The following is a 21,282-nucleotide window of genomic DNA, read 5'->3' as shown; positions in this document are numbered from 1 at the left end:
TATTTTGTCTTAGGGATAGTACTGGTAAAGATATGTTTCATCTCCTGTTACAATGCTTCAAAGAAATGCTTTGGGATCTTGATTCTACTTGTTTAAAATTTGAAAGCTATGCTCTTGTCTCCAGCTGATCTGGGAACAACAGTTTTGGCACCCACTGAGCGAGATGTTAATCAAAGATCCTCTATAATTAGGATACAAACAAGATTAATTTTTTCCTCACAAATTGATGTGGAGGGTCTGCCACTGCAAGCTTCATCATCTACTCCCTTCTTAAAACAAATTAATCATTTGTAAACTTCTTTGGGGCATTGTCCCCATAAACCTTTTTGTAAAGCATTAATGATTCTCCCACCCAACGATTCTCCCACCTAAGCTTAACCATAAATTTAATGTCTATTCTTGCTTCAATTTTAGCCAAATTCATGTTGTTTTGATAGGCGCCCTTCTCAAACTAGTGTCTTATCCTTCTTAATGCCTCAAACTATTTCCTGTTCAGAAATGTTATAGCAAGATAGTACAAGTTTACTCTGCTGCAAAAAAATTTTGCTATCTATGCATAGCTTTTTCATAATATGTATTTTCCATGAACTTTTTGAGAACTATAGATAGTATTTCTAATACTATATGTATTACATATAGTGGGAATACTACATATTCTATATGACAGTGTGACACTTAGCAGGTCTTCCCAACTGTGCATTCAGTGATATCTCTTTGGTAGCTTGAAATTGGCCATCGTGGGAGTATTTACACTTAATAAATTGGCAAATCCTACAAACCATTACTTTCTTTTTTTCAGAGTGGCTTTTAAATATTTGCCAGCAGACGAGAGTCCATTCATTATCCTGAACCAATAGGTTAGCTCATTTCAAAATGCAATACGCATGCTTAGCACCTATCCAGAAATTCCGATTTAGTACATTAAGGGTGGAATATTGGCATGTGTATTTTCTTTCTTTCTTTCTTTCTTTCTTTTTTTTGTGGTTGGCCAGTACAGGGATTCAAACCCCTGACCGTGGTGTTACAACACTGTGTTCTAACCAACTGAGCCAACCAGCCAGCCCAGCATGTGTATTTTGAAAAAGATCTTCCCTCAAAAGGAATTTTGTATGGTAAATACTTCCAGCTGAGAACTACTATTGAAGATTTCCAAAACTGTATTACTATATCAAATGAGACATTAGAAATCTATATACTTAAAACTGCATTATTTCAGGTACCAAAAATAAGTCTTTAAAAATTATAGTGTAAAACTGTCAGAGCTTTTTTTTATCATGGGTCAAACATAGCCACAGAAAGCTTCTACGTATCTTAAATTATTAAAGAGGCTGCTGCTTATACAACTCAATAACTTTTATAAAAACACTATAATATGGGATAACTGGATATTCACATGCAAAAGAATGAGACTGGACCCTTTCCTCACACCATAAATAAAAATTAGCTCAAAATGTATAAAAGACTTTGATTATTAGAGCTAAAACTATAAAGTTCTTTGAAGAAAACACAGACGTATATCTTTGTAACTATAAATTAAACAGTAGATTCTTAGATGACACCAAAAGCACAAGCAACAACGACAAAAATAAAAGTTTGATTTAATCAAATTAAAACCTTTTGCGCTTTAAAGGCCATAATCAGGAATATGAAGACAACCCACAGAATGGGAGAAAGTATTTGTAAGTTGTTTACATGGTAAGGGATTTGTATTCAAAATATAAAGAACTCTTAAAACTAAATAATAAAAAGAACAATCCAATTTAAAAAATGAGTAAAGGATCTCCAAAGAAGAGGCACAAATAGCCAATATGCACATGAAAAGATCCTTAACATCATTAGCTATCAGGGAAATGCAAATCAAAACCACAATTAGATTATCACTTCACACCCACCAGGATGGCTACAATCAAAAAGTTACATGATGATAAGTGTTGGTAAGGATACAGAGAAATTGGAACACTCATACACTGCTGTCAAGAATGTAAAATGGTGCAGCCATGTAAGACAGTCTAGTAGTTCTTAAAAAGGTTAAACAGAGTTATTGTATGACTTGCCAATTCCACTCCTTAGTATAAACCCAAAAGAAATAAAAATAAATACACACATAAAAACTTGTATGCAAATGTTTACAGCAGCATTAAGTGGAAACTGCCCAAATATCCATCAACTGATGAATGGATAAACAAAATGTGGTATACCAATATGATGTAATATTATTTGGCAAAAACAAGGAATAAAATACTGATGCATCCCAATCTTTCACGAACCTTGAAAATACTATGCTAAATGAAAGAAGCTAGTCACAAAAGATCACATATTGTATAATTTCATTTATGTGAAATGTCCAGAATAGGCAAATTTATAGAGAGAAAGAAGAATTTAGTGGTTGCCTAGGGCTGGTGGCCAGTGGGGAAACCAGGGGTTGACTGCTAAAGGGTATAGGGTTTCTTTCTGGAGTGATGAAAATACTCTAAAATTGACTGGGGTGAACATTGCATGACTCTGTGAATATACTAAAAGCACTGACATACATTCTAAATGGATGAATTGCATGTACGTGGATTATACCTCAATAAATCTGTTACACACACATGCGTGCACACACATACCCAAGTATAACAGATTTCCTGAAAAAAAAATTAGCTCTGGGAAAGATTTCCATTCCTGACAAACACCTATATTTTCTTTCATTCAATGAACTACATTATTAATTGTATTTCTCTTTTGGCTTTGTTACCAACAAATTCACAGCTAAACTTTGTGGTCATATATGCTTTCCTTTACCTAAATTTTCTAGTTCAGTTTTTGTTACCTCATGCTTTATTTTCATTGTTTTAATTTATAAGTGCTCTACTGTAAACCACTTCAATCTTTCTTGGAAGCAAAATATAATGGCTTGCAAAATTATGAAAACTTAAGAATATATTTAGTACTCATGATCCCCATCAAGTTAGGAAAATCCCATGAAGTTCAACTTGAGGTCTGCCAAGCAATTGCTTTAATTTTAACTACCATGAAGAACTGAAACAATCACAGTTTTCCCACAAGACTTTTTTCCCTCTAAATTACATTATCCATATAAAACATTATAATGCCATATTACACATCTACCATATACTTAGCATACAAGATAATATTTAAAATGGGACTTAATAAATCACTATTGAAATTTAACTTTGTTTTGGGAAATCCATTCCTACCCTAACAGGTGAGGATGACTCCTCTGTACTTCGTTTCTGGGGCTCAGTGTCCACATCTTGGCGCTTGTTCTTCATTCTTTCTCTAAGATCCCCTGTAGGTCTTTCTGGTGACCTTTGAACCAAAACACAAAAACAAAACAAACAAAAAATATCTACATTTACGTAACATTTTATAAGAATATATTTACAGAAATAAGCTTATAGATCTCAATATAATATAATTTTTCTAACTGTCCTTGGCTCCTAAATTTCTGAAAAATAATTACTTTGTTTCAGCTTAAATATAAATACGAAAAAAAAAAGAGCAACACTTACAAGTTTTCTCCAAATACCAATCAAAATGCATATGTTAAAATTCCATGGGACGACAGGTACTGGTGATATGAATAAGAAATTATATGTGAACTGAGAAAAAGGAATACGTAATGAACAGGTTGACTTGTTTTCCTATTAACCACATAAATATATTACATATATTTGGAAGCAAAAGGTAGTAAGATAAAGTTTTAAACTGCAAAGTTGCAAAATTAACCTAGAGGCAACAGCACTATCACCTACACATGGATGTGGATGGATGCAAAATTAACAACTGAAAAAATATTTTATACCCCAGAATAAAAGCAAACAGGAGTTTTGTGCTATTTTGTAACTTTTCTTAAATTTTAAGTTATCTCAGAATAAAAATAATTAAAGGATTCAAAGCAAAATGTTAGAGTGGTCATTTTATGTTCTGTGGTGGATTTTTTTAACTGAAGGAAAAATACAAATTTATACACAACAATGGTAAGGCTTCATAATTTATACTAGAAATTTGATAGTATATGACTATGCAATTAAATACACAGCCTTTAAAGAATATTCCTAGAAGACCTTTAAAAGAGGGCAATGAAGTTAAGGAATGCTCTGTCCCTCTGTGATCACCAAAAATACTGTATATAAAAACAAAAGAGCCCTCTTTCCCAAGGACAATCTGCAGGAAGGCAGTGGTGGCAGAGAACTGAGACTAAAAGCATGAATCATGACCCACGAAGAGCACCACGTAGCCAAAACCCTGGGGATTGGCAAAGCCATTGCTGTGTTAACCCCTGGTGGAGATACCCAAAGTATGAATGCCGCTGTCAGGGCTGTCGTTCCAGTTGGATCTTTACCAGAATCATGACCCACGAAGAGCACCACGTAGCCAAAACCCTGGGGATTGGCAAAGCCATTGCTGTGTTAACCCCTGTTGGAGATACCCAAAGTATGAATGCCGCTGTCAGGGCTGTCGTTCCAGTTGGATCTTTACCAGTGCCTGTGTCTTCTTTGTCCATGAGGGTTAGCAAGGCCTGATGGATGGTGGAGATCACATCAGGGAAGCCACCTGGAAGAGTGTTTCGATGATGCTTCAGCTGGGAGGCACAGTGATTGGAAGTGCCCGGTGCAAGGACTTTTGGGACCAAGAAGGATGACTCCAAGCTGCCTACACCCTGGTGAAGCATGGGATTACCAATCTGTGTGTCATTGGGGGTGATGGTAGCCTCACTGGGGCTGATACCTTCTGTTCTAAGTGGAGTGACTTGTTGAGTGACCTCCACAAAGCAGGTAAGATCACAGCTGAGGAGGCTACAAAGTCCAGCTACCTGAACATCATGGGCCTGATTGGCTCAACAATGACTTCTGTGGCACTGATATGACCATTGGCACTGACTCAGCCCTGCACCAGATCACAGAGATTATAGATGCCATCACCACCACTGCCCAGAGCCACCAGAGGATGTCTGTATTAGAAGTGATGGGCCACCACTACGGATACCTGGCCCTTGTCACCTCTCTCTCCTGTAGGGCCAACTGGGTTTTTATTCCTGAATGTCCCCCAGATGACTGGAACACCTTTGTCACTGGCTCGGTGAGAAAAGGACCCATGGTTCTCATCTCATCATTGTAGCTGAGGTGTAACTGACAAGAATGGAAAACCAATCACCTCCAAGGACATCAAGAACCTTGTGGTGAGGCATCCAGCATATGACATCCAGGTCACTGTCTTGGGACACATGCAGCAGGGTGCGACATTGTCAGCCTTTGACCAAATCCTGGGCAGTAGGATGGGTGTGGAAGCAGTGATGGTGCTTTTGGAGGGAACCCCAGATATCCCAGCCTGTGTGGTGAGTCTCTGTGGTAACCAGGCCGTGTGCTTGCCCCTCATGGAGTGTGTCCAGGTAACCAAAGAAGTGACCAAGGCCACAGATGAGAGGAAATTTGATGAAGTAATGAAGCTGAGAGGACAGAGCTTCATGAACAACTGGGTGGTATACAAGCTTTTGGCTCACGCCAGACACCCAGTATCTAAGAGCCATTTGCACACAGTAGCCATGATGAAAGATGAGAGGAAATTTGATGAAGTAATGAAGCTGAGAGGACAGAGCTTCATGAACAACTGGGTGGTATACAAACTTTTGGCTCACGCCAGACACCCAGTATCTAAGAGCCATTTGCACACAGTAGCCATGATGAACGTGTGGGCCCCGGAAGCAGGCATGAATGCCGCTGTTCACTCCACTATGAGGATCAACCTTATCTGGGACAACTGAGTGCTGGTTGTGTATGATGGCTTCGAAGGCCTAGCCAAGGGTCAGTCTGAGGAAGCTAGCTGGAGCTATGTTGAGGGCTGGACTGGCCAAGGTGGTTCTAAACTTGGGACTTAAAGGACTCTACCCAAGAAGAACTTCAAACAGATCACTGCCAACATAACCAAGTGGAACATTCAGGGCCTTGACATCATTGGGGGGTTTGAGGCTTACATAGGGGGCCTGGAACTGATGGAGGGCAGGAAACTGTTTGATGAGCTCTGCATCCCATTTGTGGTCACTCCCACTATGGTCTCCAACAATGTGCATGGCTCAGACTTCAGCACTGGGGATCACTCAGCACTCAATGCTATCTGCATGACCTGTGACTACATCAAGCAGTCATTTGCAGGAACCAAGCATCAGATGTTCATCATTGAGATTATAGGTGGCTACTGTGGCTACCTGGCCACAATGGCAGAACTGGCAGCTGGGGCTGATGCCGCCTACATTTTTGAGGAGCCCTTCACTATTCGGGACCTGTACATGGATTTTGAACATCTGGTGCAAAAGATGAAAACAACTGTGAAAAGAGGCTTGGTGTTAAGGAATGAGAAGTGCAATGAGAAATATACCACTGACTTCATTTTCAACTTGTACTCTGAGGAGGAGGGCATCTTCGATAGTAGGAAGAATGTGCTTGGCCACATGCAGCAGGGTGGGAGCCCAACTCCATTTGACAGGAATTTTGCCACTAAGATGGGCGCCAAGGCTATGAACTGGATGTCTGGGAAAATCAAAGAGAGTTAACATAATGGGCCAATCATTGCCAATACACCAGACTCAGACTATGTTCTGGGGATGCATAAGAGGACCCTGGTCTTTCAATCAGTGACTGAGCTGAAGGACCAGACAGATTGTGAGCACTGAATCACCAAGGAACACAGTGGTGGCTGAAGCTGAGGCCCATCCTCAAAATCCTAGCCAAGTACAAGATTGACTTGAATATCTCAAACCATGCCTACCTGAACCACATTACTCGGAAGTGGTCTGGGGAAGCTGCTGTCTAAACCTCTTTGGGGTGAGAGGAACAGATTATCTGATCATGGTCAGCTAATGCCCTGACAGATCAAAGTCCACATTTTCTCAGTGTTTTAGATCCTTTTTTATTAAGTTTCCTTTTATTCTGTACCTGCAGCCATGATCAGTTCTGGCCAGGAGCTGGGGAAGTGGAAGTTCCTTTTAGGTAGAATTTATCTGACTTCTCCCCCAGCTTCATCTGTCAAACAAGGCTGGGTTCCTCTAGTGCTACTGCTAGATTTCAGTTACTCGGTTAGAATTTTCCTAAAAATAAACTTTATTTATTTATTTGTGATAACAAAGAGTCTTGGTTCCTCTACTACTTTTACTGCAGTGATAAGCTATAACTACACTAATGAATGCCAACTGGTCACTGCGAAAAGAAAAGATATGAGCAAATCACATAAATATTCACATCTATTTCAAGTAATCTTTGATCGATCAAATCAACTCCTCCAACTTATCAATCATTAATACAAATCACATGGTTAGTGAAGAAATCATTTGAGTTCATTTTAAAGGATCTCATTAATATTGACACATACATTTAATAGATCTGTGTTAAATGTTTTAAGTTAAAGCTGAACTTGACACTGGAAATTCTTACTAAGAACCAGTACTTAAACGTTCTAAATTATAATTATGATGTACATGTAAATCCTATGTGTCCTGGTTTCCTTTATGTAGTAAAACTGTATATTATGAACTTGTTTCTAATCTAAACAGCACCTAACAGAGTGAATGCTCCATACACAGTGAATGCTTAATGAATGACTTAAATATCTTGTATATAGATAAGCATTTTCTAAAATATATTGTTTGTCTTCCCATCTTTGAATCATATTATGAACTATATTTTTCTTCCCTACCATAAAAAAGAAAAATACAATTACTAAAGAAGTTCAGATGGAAAAACACATACAAAATAGCAAAATTAAAACGAAAAATCCTTTATTCTAAATCAAATAATGATATTAATTTTTGCCATTTCAGACAAATTTTCTCTGCCCATTTTCTTCAAAACTACTTCTTATATAAAAATTTTCAGCTAGCTAATAATAAATTTCAAAGATAAATTAAAGCATGTATTAAAAGTGTCGTATTAATATAAACAAAAACTTAGATTACTGAAATAGTTTTTCCAAAAAAGTGTTTTATGTGTACAGATACAGGTAATAAAACATATAATAGAGACTAATTTTCCCACATTAACAGAAGTGACAAAGACAATCTAGACACAAATAAAACAGAGTATTTAGCATCACAAGTAAAGTACAACATACTGTTTAAGTGAACAGGAAGTTAGCTAATGTTAAGGGTTTAAATTTTAAATTCTCCTTAACTTCAAAAGCTATCCATCCCCCATAATGACCCCCACACACAAATTCACCCAATTAAAAAAAAAACCTCCAATTATTAATGTTCAGTTTTTATGCTGTTGCTATAGCCAAAGCGACCAGCATTCCCAACTTTGGGACTAGGTAAATTATTTGTTTACCAATCAAATTTAAACTATTTCGTGACAATCTTTATGTATGTTACATCTTTAAACACCATAGCAAAATCATCATGAAGGAACCAAAACAAAAAGGTCTTTATTAAGGAAGTTTAATTTGGCTAATCCTTTTATTAAAAGTAAAATGTTCTAAATAGGGAGTACATTTATTCACATATAAATACATATTTTCATTTACATTAACATATTGTGATAAGGGATTTGGCAAATGTACTTCAACCTACAGAGCGTGCATAAGCTTTGAATTTAGTATATCTTAAAAAGCTAAAATTATACCCTATTTAAATTTTAATATTTTAAGAATTAAAAATAGTCTGTCCTCACTAAAAATAAATTCAGACACTGTGGAATTTTGCTGTCCTAAGCACCAACTTAATACATCATTTAATACATAATTAACTTTATTTGCTCAATATTTTCTTGTTTTTGACAGTAGATCTTTTTGTAATATGCATTGGGGAGTAAGCCAATTACTCTTGAAAATAACAACTAAAAAGATCTTGTTCGTCTTTGACTACTGGTATGACTATGACCAAAACAGAAAATCTGACCAAATATATGGGTGTATTTCAGAGTTTTATACTAGATAAATTATAAAAGCCATCTTCTAATAGTACGCGAACAATTCAAAGTTTTCAGTTTACCTTCTATAATTGCTGCTATAACCTTTACCACGAGGTGAAGGGCCATGTACGAATCTACATGTGTTTCCATAGAGGCAGTTGCCAGTCTTCAGCCAGTTACGGCACTGTGTCTAAGAGGCAGATATCACTACGTAAGTTTCATATATATTTCTGGAAAAAAGATGCTATTGGGATAAAATTAAAACAAATGCTATCAAAATTCCAGCTAACCTGCAATATATTACTCCCCAAATAATAAAAACATGAGGAAAAAAAAAAAACCAAGCCCCATTAACCCCATCATCTTTTTCACTTCTTTTTACAAAACACATTTAAAAATAATTTACTAAGCTAACATTCCTACATAAAACAACCCATTCATCTTTATGCTACAAATCAGTATTTCAATGATGGGATTCTAAGAGAATCCCTGTAACTGTACTAGTGCCAACTCACCTCTGCTGTACTGCCAGTGCTGGGTCCAAGCCTCTCAAATACACTGGGTCTTCGAGATGTGCTATCAGATATGGTCTTGGTATTTTCCACTGTGACCTTTCTTCTAATTTTTGACATTTTGTACTACTTTAACCAAAAAAGAGAGAGGCAAAATTGTAAAATTCTTCAGTTTTAAATAACTGAGCCCATAACTCACAAGTAGATAAAACTATAGGTAACACCGTAATATTACAGGGGATTTTCCTTGGGAGAAAGAGGCATAAGAGGGGTCATAGGTAAACAGAAATAAGTTATCTACTAAAATGTGCCTTATTAGTAAATTTGTTAACAACTTCAAAATCTGTTGGCTAGAACTGTCACTCTTCTGCAGAGTGAACAAACATGATTCTACTCACACAGTAAAGTTTTCATAGCACTGTACATTCAACCTCAGAAAATACAATACAAAACATTTAGTTTATAAGTTACTTATAAAAATTGTTTTAAAATTTAGTAACTCCATCCTTTAAGAAAAAGTTGTTAACCATCAACTGATTGACTGAAAAAGAGAGCTATGTCAAAGAAGATGGGAAAATAAAAAAATCAGGTGAAAATTTTATACAGTAGAAATTAGGTTTTATACAGTTTAAGTGACAACAACAGTTATGTTCTAAAAATCAGCTTGGGAGAAAACTGACTGCTGTTTAAAAATTTTCCTTGTCTTGCAGAGGTCAAAGAAAAACAACATGATCAAGGATATTTATTTTCCAGTAAGACAAGACAAAACAAAACAAAAACCAGAAAAAAACCCTCAATGTTGATAAAACAACCTTCTTTCAAAACAGGACAGGATGCAGAACTAGAAAAAGCCAAGATGTTTCTATAATCTATGCTACACTGACATAAAAAAAAGTAATGAATAGACTATTTTACCATTACAAGAAAAGAAAGGCAAATATTTTTAAAAAGTAAATAAAACATTCAAAAGTTAAAATGATAATAGAAAATTAATCTAATTATATAATTGGGTGATTCAACTAGAAATAAAAGTATCAGAGACAGTGGTGGTATGATATACACTGGAAAACAAAATTAAATTCTAGACCAAGATATAACCTAGAGAGTATATTACTGTGGGAAGTGGGTAAGAACTGCCTAATAAGGGCAAGGAAAAAAACTAAACTATATGTACAACCTAAAATCAGCTGAAATCTTATTAGTTACCAAAGGTTACTAGAACAAACCATGGCAGCTAAAAAAGTAAAAGTTCTGTTTGGTATAGAACTGGTCTCTATAAAGATCACAAATGTGCGGTGCTGATAACACCAAGGTCAAGGGTTCAGAGCCCCATACCAGCCAGCCACCAGGATTAAAAACAAAAAGATCACAACACTTTAATGTGGTTTCAAGGTAGACATATCACTTGAAAGTAAATTAAATCATGGTACCTGTAGTACCAAATCAAAATTATAAACAACGTTTGATTCAATTAGGTACTTCAAGTCATATTTTAAAACGGATCCAAAGAATAATGACAACTTTTGACGAATGAAAAAAAAAGATAGTGAACCAAGAAGAAGAAAATAAAAAGTGATACAATATTGTAGTTTTAAGTTGGAAAATACTCTTCTTATTTTTTAATATAAAATGTTATCATTCTTAGCACTTAATTTTTAGTGATTCAAAAAAGTTAGAGAATAACTTTAAAGTAATTACAATTTTAAAACTTGGTGTAAAGTGTGACAGAAATGAACAAGAATTTGCTGCAACATAAAATCACTTATGTAACAACTGTTCTTCAAATAAGAAACTACACATCAACAGTAGCATACTGGTCTTAGCGTAAGATAATCTTTGATTTAATTTCTCCTGAACTCATTCTCAGCACAAAATGTGAACTTATAGAGGAAAAGCTGGTAAGATTACATATGTACATTTGATTTACTGAACATAAAGAACTGAAAACTAACAGAAGTGGAGCTGAGAAAAATCTTCTAGAAAAGGTACAGCTTTGATTAACTGAGAAAAACACCTTTTTTTACAATTTATATCTGAGCAGGATTCAATAAGAAGTAAATGTGTCACAAAATATACAGGGAAAGTTAAAAAGAAAAAAACACATTTTAAAGATTCATTATGTGGTACTAAAAATATCAATATACAGATATACATTATAGTCCTCAATTATTAATTCAATTTAAAAAACGTGTCTTAATAAACTTAAAATTAAATGGGTTCAAAATTTTCCTTATTAACTAGTCGTCTAGAACCTGGAAAACAGGGTCACCATACCACCACGCTACCTCACGGAGACTAACCCTAACCTTACATTTTTCCCTCCACTATCAACGGAAATGGGTTAGGTCTGCCTCCATCATTCCTACCCTCACTGTGGCTCCACTTCCAACCCATTCTCCGCCCCCCCCAAATCAATGGTAGTAGGTTGCACAGATGGGACAACAAGCTATTTATTGTACTTGAAACACTGGTCATCTATCACTTCCTTTCCTGTTGCTCTGGGGGCTCCAGGTATTAACTCTACTGTTTCTTTTCCTGCTCTGTCACCTGTTGCTTGGATCAGCACTACTCTCCTCCCCTGACCTACTGCTCCTGGAAAAGACGGTCTCTCCAATCCTAGATCACTAAGAAAAGCTTTGAAGATTTCAAAGGATTTGGATTGCTATGCCAAAGACAATCAAGTGAGGACTAATGATCTAAGCTTACACACCCCCCTGTCCCCCACCACCTTGTATTCTAGCCACTAAAAAAGTTGCTTCTCAGAGACAAAATTGCTTTTACAGGTGATATTAGGAACTACTCAAGATTCAACTACACAGCAATTATACCAGGAAATTTATTTCCAGCTACTGTCGAGTCTTCCATCTTAGGAAAGAAATGCAATGATGTAAAGACGTACTCTCCTTTTTTCTCAAAGAGTGCAACAGTGCCAGACTTTGCCCTAAAATAGCACTGCACCTGAGTACTAGGTCTAGGTTACAGGGAGGTCCTAGACAGGAAAAGAAAAAAAAAAAAAGAAAGAAAGAAAAGAAAAAAATATATAATATCTGAGACAAAAGGGGGAAAAGTAGGAATTAAAGACTCCTAATGGAAAAGGATAATTCTTCTGATCATCCATCTAGGAACTTCTATCAATAGTCCACAATAAAAGTCACCTAAATATTATTACTGAGACCTTCATGAATTTTCATAAATAAAATGTTTCATAATTGTAAAGAACACAATACATAACTTTTCAAGTCCCCTTTGTCTAATAATATACACATAATCTAAAATATACCAGAAAAACATTTCCATTTACAAATATTAAAACTATGTACCAACTAATATGACTTCATTAGAATTTTCAATCTTATTTAAAAATTCGGACCCACAAAGGAAGGTGAACACTATCCACAACAGAATAAAATGTAGATTCGATTAAAGGGGAAAAATCTTTTTCAACTTATACTTGAACAGGCTTCAATGAGAAGTGAATGTTTCAAAGTATATGAGAAAAGTTAGACACAATAAAATAAGATAAAAATATAGATTCCAAAGTCTTTCCTATCACAGAGACTATAAAAATTGAGGACACACCCATAATTTTCAAATTATTCTTTGGTTTAAGTTGCCATTACACTTCCACCTACTTCATAATGTCTTTCCCAAACACAAGCATTACCAAAGTCAGAGCAAAACCGGTGAAAGTCTATTCAGTGATTTTCATATTTCTCCTTTCTTTGTGCAGAATAAATAAATATCTGAAATTTACATAATCTCTTTTCAATTAGAAAATAAAAAGAAAACCAAACAAAATGTGAATCTACGAATAAAGACATAACAAAAGAGGACCAGTCTTATTAATAAATGGGAACTGCTCCCCTGCCCTGGGAAACTTACAATATTACAATGTACTCAGAGGTTCACACTATAAATATAACTGAGAAAAGAGAAACACAGAGGCTTCTTTTTGAATAATTAATTACTCCTGAAGCCTAATTACTGAAATCTTATCAGTAAAACATATATCAGTCTAGTATCTTCATTTCAATTCATAATTACATCTCTCTGAGGTCTCACTTATCAGTAGCATCAATGAAAGCAGAAACCACTTTAATCTGGATGAGTATCTGCATAATATTAACAAACTGTCAAATAAACAATTAAAACTACACAAATGTACTAACTAGTAGTAGGATAAACTCCTATACCCTGAATTACTCAGATTAAAGGGTTATATTAAAAATATACATTATATATTTACATAAAAATCATAAAATGTGTATATATAAAATTATTTTGTATATCTATATAAAATATATATTAAAAACAAGGTCTCTTCACATTTATATTCCACATATTTAAAAGAAAAAAAGTTAAGTTTATTTAATACATAGTTTGGGGTAACTTTTTAAAAAGAACTTTCTAAAACAACTTTCCAGATTGCTTACCTGTAGATTTAAGATTAAAACAATTCCAAGCTGAATTCCAAACAGAACTGACAGAACTAAATTGACTACACAGGTATTAGCAATACGATAGTACTATGCAGAAAAAATAATTTGTTAAAAAGATTATGGGTACAGAGAATATCCCATGCTGGCAGTTACTATAAAGTGAAGTAAATGGAACTGCAACACACTTTTTATAGAATAAAGACACTTTACATAGTAACACCAGTTAACGTTCCAATTGCTACTAAATATCTGGTGAAATAGCTCTTGCTAACTCTGTATGAGACAGGGCGTGGGAGATGAAGGAGGTGGGGAAGACTAACATCCACTAAAAACCAATTCTCCAAATACACGTAAGTTAAACAATTTTGCTTTCTGTATATAAATACCAATGCATATAAATTAACACTGATGACATTAAAATTTTAATAACTCATATAGAAATTAAAATAGCGTCCCCTTACTGTACTTTAGTATTTTTAATTTACATTACAGAAATGAAAATCAGAAAAGTTTGCATATCTCAAGATATGAAATGTTCATTTCAAATCACTAGTAATCAGCAAGCCAGTAAAAGGCATATATTTGATAAAATTGGATCACACCAGATGCACACAGAGAAAGTTTTAGTCTCATGGAGCAACTGTTTTTACAGACACAAATTGCTACATGTCTGTATCAACTTTCTTAGTCGCTTGTTGAAACTGTCATCTATTGTAATCTAAATATTTCATTAAGAAAATTGGAAATTATTTTAAAAATCTATAGATTGTGTCCACAAAACTCGCCAAATTATTGTAGCATTAAGTACTAGAGCCAGTAATTTAGAAAATTACAGGAGATCCCGCTATCTGGCACCATATACGCATAGACTGTAATGCATAACTATTTGCACTTAATGCAACAGTATCATGAACTTTGAAAATGTGAGGTGTGAAGATCTTTTCCAAAGTTTTAAAATTACTTCTTTAAAAATCCAGAAACCTGAAGAGATTGCATACGCCCACCACTTTCAAAGTAGCTCAAGTTATCTGAAACCCCCGTGAAATAACCAAATAGCTTAAGACTCTGCCCTACCCAAACAAGATCCTACCAAATATTATTCAGGCATTATCAACTCTAGATAATTTTCCAGCAACGTAAATTATATTAACCTGTTTAGAAAGATAATGCCAAATATCGGACACTCTCCTTTCATTTCACCTCCGCCCGTTTCTGACAGATAGTTGCCAAAAGTAACTACCTAGGGAATGTGACGACAAAGTAGCACTTCTCGACTCCCAGGACCTAAGTCGTTAAGTTATAACTGCCGAGAAATAAGCAAAACCAAACACAATCAAAAAGTAAGATTCCCTTTACTCTAATAGGTCTGAAATGCGTGAAGAGGGAGACTCTAAATCTAAGAACATAATTGCTGCACCTTCCACCTCATACAAATGCGAATACCATGCAAAGATGCCCGTGCCTACATCAAAAGGTAGTGAAGGGCACAGCCATTCGTCTGAGTCTACCTGTCCTCTTTAGACAAATGCCAGAATCATAACTAGAGCGAGATATGAGGTCTGAGCACAGGGAACTACTGCAGAGTTGCGGAACGCTCAAGGAGACTCAAAATTCCTGGATGACCCAAGCAGGGAGGGAGGACAACTCTGGTCTCCCCATTCCGGGTCCACCCAACGCTTTTCCCGAGATACCCACACCAATTCAGACTGCTTACCTCCGCCTCTAGCTCCCTTGGCAAGCGCAGTCCGGAGGCGCCACCGCCGCCTCCGCTCCAAGGAGCGAGGGAGGCAAGTCTCTGTCCCCGCGCCTGGCCCCGGGAGGACGACGATGAAGAGAAGGAGGTGCGCGCGCGGCTCCCGGGAACCGGCCCTCGGCTAGCAAGGGGGCCCCGGGGCGGCTGAAAAGCGGAACCGGCCTGCTGCTTCGCCAGGGTCAAATGAGATTGGGCGTAGGAAGAAAAAGAACGAAGAGACTGGAGAATAAAAAAAGGCAACGAAAACTCCACCAGGCCGCTAGGAGGAACGCCTCAAAATGCCGCCGGAAGCCAGGGGTTTGCCCTGTTCCTCTGTAGACCTAGGCAGCTTCCGGCCGCCACATTAGTCGTCAGCACACAGGTACCGCCCATCCGTGGACACGCCCCCTGGGCCTAATGTCTGTCCCAAGGAAAGGCAATCGAAATCGTCAAATCTGTGCTTTGTGAGAGATCCTTGGAGAGGATACTGGGAGCCAGGGAGAGCTAAGATCCCCGAGTAAAAGTGATTTTAAGAAAAAGAGTGTCCTCTTTTTATTACATAATTTCTTACAATAAATAGCGATTGCAAATTTGCAAAATGCCACATTTATTATTGAAAGTAACTACAGCCATTCATTCATTCGGTCAACAATGTTTACTGAGCGGCTGAGCTGGAGCGAGAGGCGGTGTTTGCCTTGTTTCTGACACCCCGCCCCTTTCAGAGCAATCGCCTATAACTGGAGCAAAAGGAATGCACAGTTGTGTTTTAAAGAGTCAAGCAGAGATTTATTGAAAATTTGGAGTAGAAATCTTTAATGTACTTCTGACGACCTTTCCTTTTATTGCTTAGGATCCGGTGGTTTGCATGAAATTAGTTATTAATTGCTTGAGATGGCTAGTCAAATGTCGGAAATTAAAAAAAAAAAAAAAATCAGTACCTAGCCTCTTATCCCCCCCCCCCACTCCCCAAAAGGCAAGAAGACATGGAAATCCTTGTCTGCTTTAATTTCAAAGTAGCATTTATTTTGTTCTTTGACAAAACCAAGGGATGGAAAACCTTTTCTCAAAACTACCGATAAAACTTTAAAAGAAACTGGTACAATAATTTGGTCTTGCTAGAATCAGTAAATTAAAACCTGAAATCAAAGTGATAAAGTCAAGCATTACACACAGCATCAGACGTTTCTGATGACATGCCAAGCTATTTTAAAGACAGCAGCAAGAGCCTCTCTACAAGTGGGTTCGATGTAACGCTGTGGCAGCAAGAATCCATGTTTTCCTTTATCTCGAAGTTCAATTGTAAACGAATATTTGATGCCCAAATCATAGATCCAGTCATCCGCACCTCCAGGAGCTAGGTCTAAAAAAAATAGAAGGAAATTATTTTTGAAATATTGGTGTTTCAAATTAATTAACAAAATGAAATTAAAAAAATAAAAATAGCTTTACTTTTTTCTGATTATTAAGTAATCTAAGCTTCTTGTAGAAAGTGGAAATAAAAGGAAAACAGGTTAAGAAAGAAAACAAATATAACCCATAACTCTACCATACTCCTACCAAGGAGTGATAATCACCAATAACGTTTTAGTGCATTTTTTTTTTCATTGCATGCATTAATTTTTTTTACTACGTAAGATCACACTAAACATGCTGTTTTATAATGTTTCTAACCATAATCAGTGTCACATTTCTAAGTATAATATTAATGAATTCAAATCTACATCATCATTTTCAATGAGCTCATTGCTTTGCATTGTAAAGCTAGATGTGATTGATTTAAATAACTATTTATTTGGGTGCTTTTAGATTTTTCCAATTTTTAACTAATACAAACAATTTTATAATGAGCACCCTTGTTTATACATAATTGCTTCTTTGTTTTTTTATAATATTCTTTCCTACAAGTAGATTTGCTAGTCAAAGAGTACGGACGTTTTACAATTATGATACATTTTCCCAAATAGACTTCAAAAGAATCGAAGCAATTTGTATCTCTATTAGCAGGGTATGAACATGCCCACTTCCCCCTCCTGCAGCATCAATGGGAATTATGCATTCTGGTAATTTTATGTGGGAAAAATAATATCCAATCGTCTTAACTTATGTTTCTTTGATTACCAGTGAGTTGCACATTTTATTTGTTATATTTATTGTCCATCTTTATGTTTTCTATTAATTGTCCTTGCTCATTTCTCTACTTCATTCATTTCATAATAACACTAATGTTCTTTTCATATAATGTTGCTGTGTAATATGTGGAGAATTTTCTCTCTCGTTATTCTGCTTTCAACTTAGTTTAAGGCAGGGTTTTTATATTAAAATATTTGGACTATCTGGAATTTACTTTGGTGAAAGACATGTAAGTAATCCAATTGGGGTTTTTTCCTAAGTAACTTGTCAGATTTACCAACCTCATTAATTGGATAATGTAACATTCTTTTTGTTGTTGTTGTTGTTTGGAAGCTGGCTTGTATGGGGATCCAAACCCTTGACTTTAGTGTTATAACACCATACTGTAACCAGCTGAGCTAAACAGCCAGCCACTGGATAATGTAACATTTTTAACTGGTTTGAAATGCCTTCTTTATGAGATACCAGATCTCCTTATACATTTAAGTATCTTTCTGTACTCACTATTCCCTTCTATTGATCTGTCTTTTCCAGGCTCAGTTCCACACTGTCTTAATTACTATAGGTTTATAATGTGCTTTAATACATGGCTGGAGGCAAATTCTCTCTACTAGTATTATTTTCAGTGTTTTATAAACTCTTCTACCAAATTTATTCTTTCAAATGAATTTCAAGATCATTTAAGTGTTCATTAGGATTGCATAAAATATACAAATTATTTCAGAACATTTTTTTTTTCCTTTTTGTCTTTTTTACTGACCGGTAACGGGATTGCAACCCTCGGTGTCACGCCTGTACCGGGGACCAGCAACGGGATCGCAACCCTCGGTGTTGCGCCCGCACCACGCTCAGCCAGTGAGCGGGAACCAGTCTCCACATGGGATCCGAACCCTTGGCGGGAGCGCCGCCGCGCTCCCAAGCGGCGCACTCTCCAGTGCGCCACCAGGCCGGCCCCAGAACATTTTTTTATATTGCTTTCACACTCAAAAACATGGTAGGTTTCTCCTTTTATTTGTCTCCTTTTATGTACAACAGTAAGGTTTTCTAGGTTTTTCACATAGGTCTTATGGATTTATTGTGTGTGTGTGTGTATACATACACGAACATACATTTAACAATGAATCCATATGTATATATGTATCTATATATATGTGTGCATGTGTATGTATGTAATGGGAGGCAGTGAGATCTTTTTCCATTTTGTTTTCTACCTGATTATTTTTTATATATAAGAAACTTATAGATTTGTGTATATTTAGTTCATAGCCACCTTACTCAACTCTGGTTGTTACTAATAATTTTGGTTGATTTTCTATGGTTTCTCAGGAAGAAAATTATATAATATGCAAAGAATGATCATTTTTGCCTCTATCTGTACTTGAATTATTTACAAGGTTATTTACTGAAGCATTGCTTATAATATTGAGAAACATCCATCAACAGTGGATTGGATAAGTTATTCATTCATTCACTCATTTATTCATACAGTGAATGTTTCTGATAGTCCTGATCAACATCTGGCATTTATTCTTCCTGCCATTTTCCTATGCTTACACACACATACATGCACACTGGATGAATGACTGTGTGAAGATGGACTGATTTAATCATAACAGGAGGTTGCTGGGTAAGCTCTTCTAGATCTGAGGCACTGTAGTTAATGCTTTGGGGAACAATAATAGAGAAGAGGATGGGAACCAAGAAAGCTCTGAATTGTGAAGGTAAGTTGTGAGGTTCCTCTGTAACAAGCAGGGGCCTGTGTCAGCAAAGGTAGCAGTGGACCAGTGACAATGAAACAGAGACATCCTGTGGGTCAATCTGGCTGACAGCTGAGGTGGTTGGGGAGAGGCAGAGAGAGATTTTGGACCTTCTACTACTAGGGCATCTGGTGCTCAAGCAATTTATTGAAAATAAACACGACTGTTTTTACACCACTGTAGATCATACCTGTTAAAGGAAACTCCAGGACTTCCAATATATTGTCTCAATGCCTTTTCATATGCCATTCCCTCTCCCTGATTTCCCCCGACACCTTTGTTTGGCAGCCACTTACCAGGTGGGTCTCCCAGAAATGTCACCTACAGAGAGAGACGTTCCAGGCCCCTTTAGATAAGTAGGCTTTCTCACCTATAAGCCTTTCTCAAGCCCATAAGCCTATTTTATTTTCTTCAAAGCACTTATCAATGGAATCATACTATATTTTACTGTTTAATTGTTTATATCAGCTATTGGAAAACTTATTCTGAAAAGGACAGCATAGTAAATATTTTAAGTTTTGTGGGCCACATGGTCTCTATTACCATTACTCTGCAGTCATGAAAGCTGTCATATGCAAATGAATGACTGTGACTGTGTTCCAATAAAATTTAATTTATGGACACAAATTTGAATTTCACATAATTTTAATGTGTCACAAAATCTTATTCTTTTGATTTTTTTCAACCATGTTAAAAAATGGAAAATATGTTTTTAGCTCGCAGGCTTTACAAAAACAAGCAGTGGGCTGGATTTGGCCTTTGGGCTGCAGTTTGCTGACACTTGAGTGCATATTCATTCTTCTGTTCCTGTTCTCCTATCTCCCCTCTAGCTTCAAAAGGGCAAAATCATTGCCATCCTACTATGGATACATTGGAGTCTCTCAATAAATATCTTTCAGCAGAAATTAATCAAAAGTATTTATTGAGAGTTGGTCACACACAAGCTCTCATCAGTGTGATATGCAAAAAGACATTCAACTGTAGTATGTTATGAGTTATACTCTTGGGCACAGGCTATCACTAAAAAGCATCTAATGCAAATGGCATCCCCTTGATTTGTGTAGTGTAAAACCTGTACAACCTTACATGGTGGCCCTGGGCATCTTATATGCTCTTTTGACCCTCTGTGACCTTTTGTGCTTCACTCAACTAGTATGATGCCCATTCTATAACCCCTACTCTATAGTGATTAGCATAATTTCTTAAAGATAATTTTGGCTTCTTTTCAGTATATTCATTAGTTCAGCACTGTCATAACTATATGTTCTATTTCTCTTGTTATAATTGAATTGTTTTACATGTGACCCTGTTTGAGATTCAACTTGGAAAATTTAAATCCATGAAGAAAAACTGAATACACAGACTTCTTTTGTACCTCACAGTTCTCCAAGATCTTTAGAAGATATACTTACATAAAGTTTCTGAGCCACTGCCATGTGAATACTTGATATTTTTACTAGCTCTTTCTATTGCATGAACTGCTTCACTGGCCACTAGAGACTGGAAGCAATAGGATATAGAATTTCAGTTAATGTGCAACTTTGAAAAGGACAAGTAGAAGTTTCTAGAACACAATCATACATTAATTGAATTGAAGTATATGTGTGAAAAATCTGAATTTATCCAAAAGGTAAATTAAGGGAGAATAAATTCAACAAAAATGTTTTTCACTTTATGGCAATCACAAGTAGGTGGCTTTGAATATAGACTCTACCAATGCATTAAAGTTTTATTTCGGGCTGGCCCGGTGGCGCACTGGATAGTGTGCCGCTTGGGAAGCGCGGCGGCGCTCCCGCCCGAGGGTTAGGA

General features: G+C 36.3%; 2 protein-coding genes and 1 pseudogene across 6 annotated transcripts in view; 1 reads left to right on the top strand and 2 right to left on the bottom strand.

Moving 5' to 3' along the window:
* The window catches only part of ZC3H13 (zinc finger CCCH-type containing 13), a 101,385-nt gene extending 91,847 nt beyond the window's left edge, over positions 1-9,538 (bottom strand). For all 3 annotated transcript variants that reach the window (XM_008574440.1, XM_008574441.1, XM_008574442.1), the window contains exons 1-3: positions 9,419-9,538; positions 8,984-9,093; positions 3,201-3,312 (exon numbers count right to left, since the gene is read on the bottom strand). In XM_008574440.1, coding sequence (XP_008572662.1) covers positions 3,201-3,312; positions 8,984-9,093; positions 9,419-9,535 — 339 coding nt within the window. In that variant the 5' untranslated portion in view covers positions 9,536-9,538. The remainder of the gene's footprint in view (positions 1-3,200; positions 3,313-8,983; positions 9,094-9,418) is intronic.
* LOC103591896 lies at positions 4,219-6,813 on the top strand (annotated as a pseudogene). Its single transcript, XR_550623.1, has 3 exons — positions 4,219-4,339; positions 4,476-5,482; positions 5,600-6,813. The product of XR_550623.1 is annotated as a 6-phosphofructokinase, muscle type-like (transcript).
* Positions 9,539-16,595: 7,057 nt separating the features above from the next.
* CPB2 (carboxypeptidase B2 (plasma)) overlaps positions 16,596-21,282 on the bottom strand; it is a 54,246-nt gene continuing 49,559 nt past the window's right edge. The window contains exons 10-11 of one of the 2 annotated variants that reach the window (XM_008574438.1): positions 20,886-20,973; positions 16,596-16,946 (exon numbers count right to left, since the gene is read on the bottom strand). In XM_008574438.1, coding sequence (XP_008572660.1) covers positions 16,762-16,946; positions 20,886-20,973 — 273 coding nt within the window. In that variant the 3' untranslated portion in view covers positions 16,596-16,761. The remainder of the gene's footprint in view (positions 16,947-20,885; positions 20,974-21,282) is intronic. The other variant, XM_008574439.1, reaches the window with a different exon arrangement.

This window comes from Galeopterus variegatus, unplaced genomic scaffold, assembly GCF_000696425.1.
Source record: "Galeopterus variegatus unplaced genomic scaffold, G_variegatus-3.0.2 Scaffold1049, whole genome shotgun sequence".
Classification (NCBI taxonomy): domain Eukaryota; kingdom Metazoa; phylum Chordata; class Mammalia; order Dermoptera; family Cynocephalidae; genus Galeopterus; species Galeopterus variegatus.
This window is presented reverse-complemented; position numbering and strand designations above follow the sequence as displayed.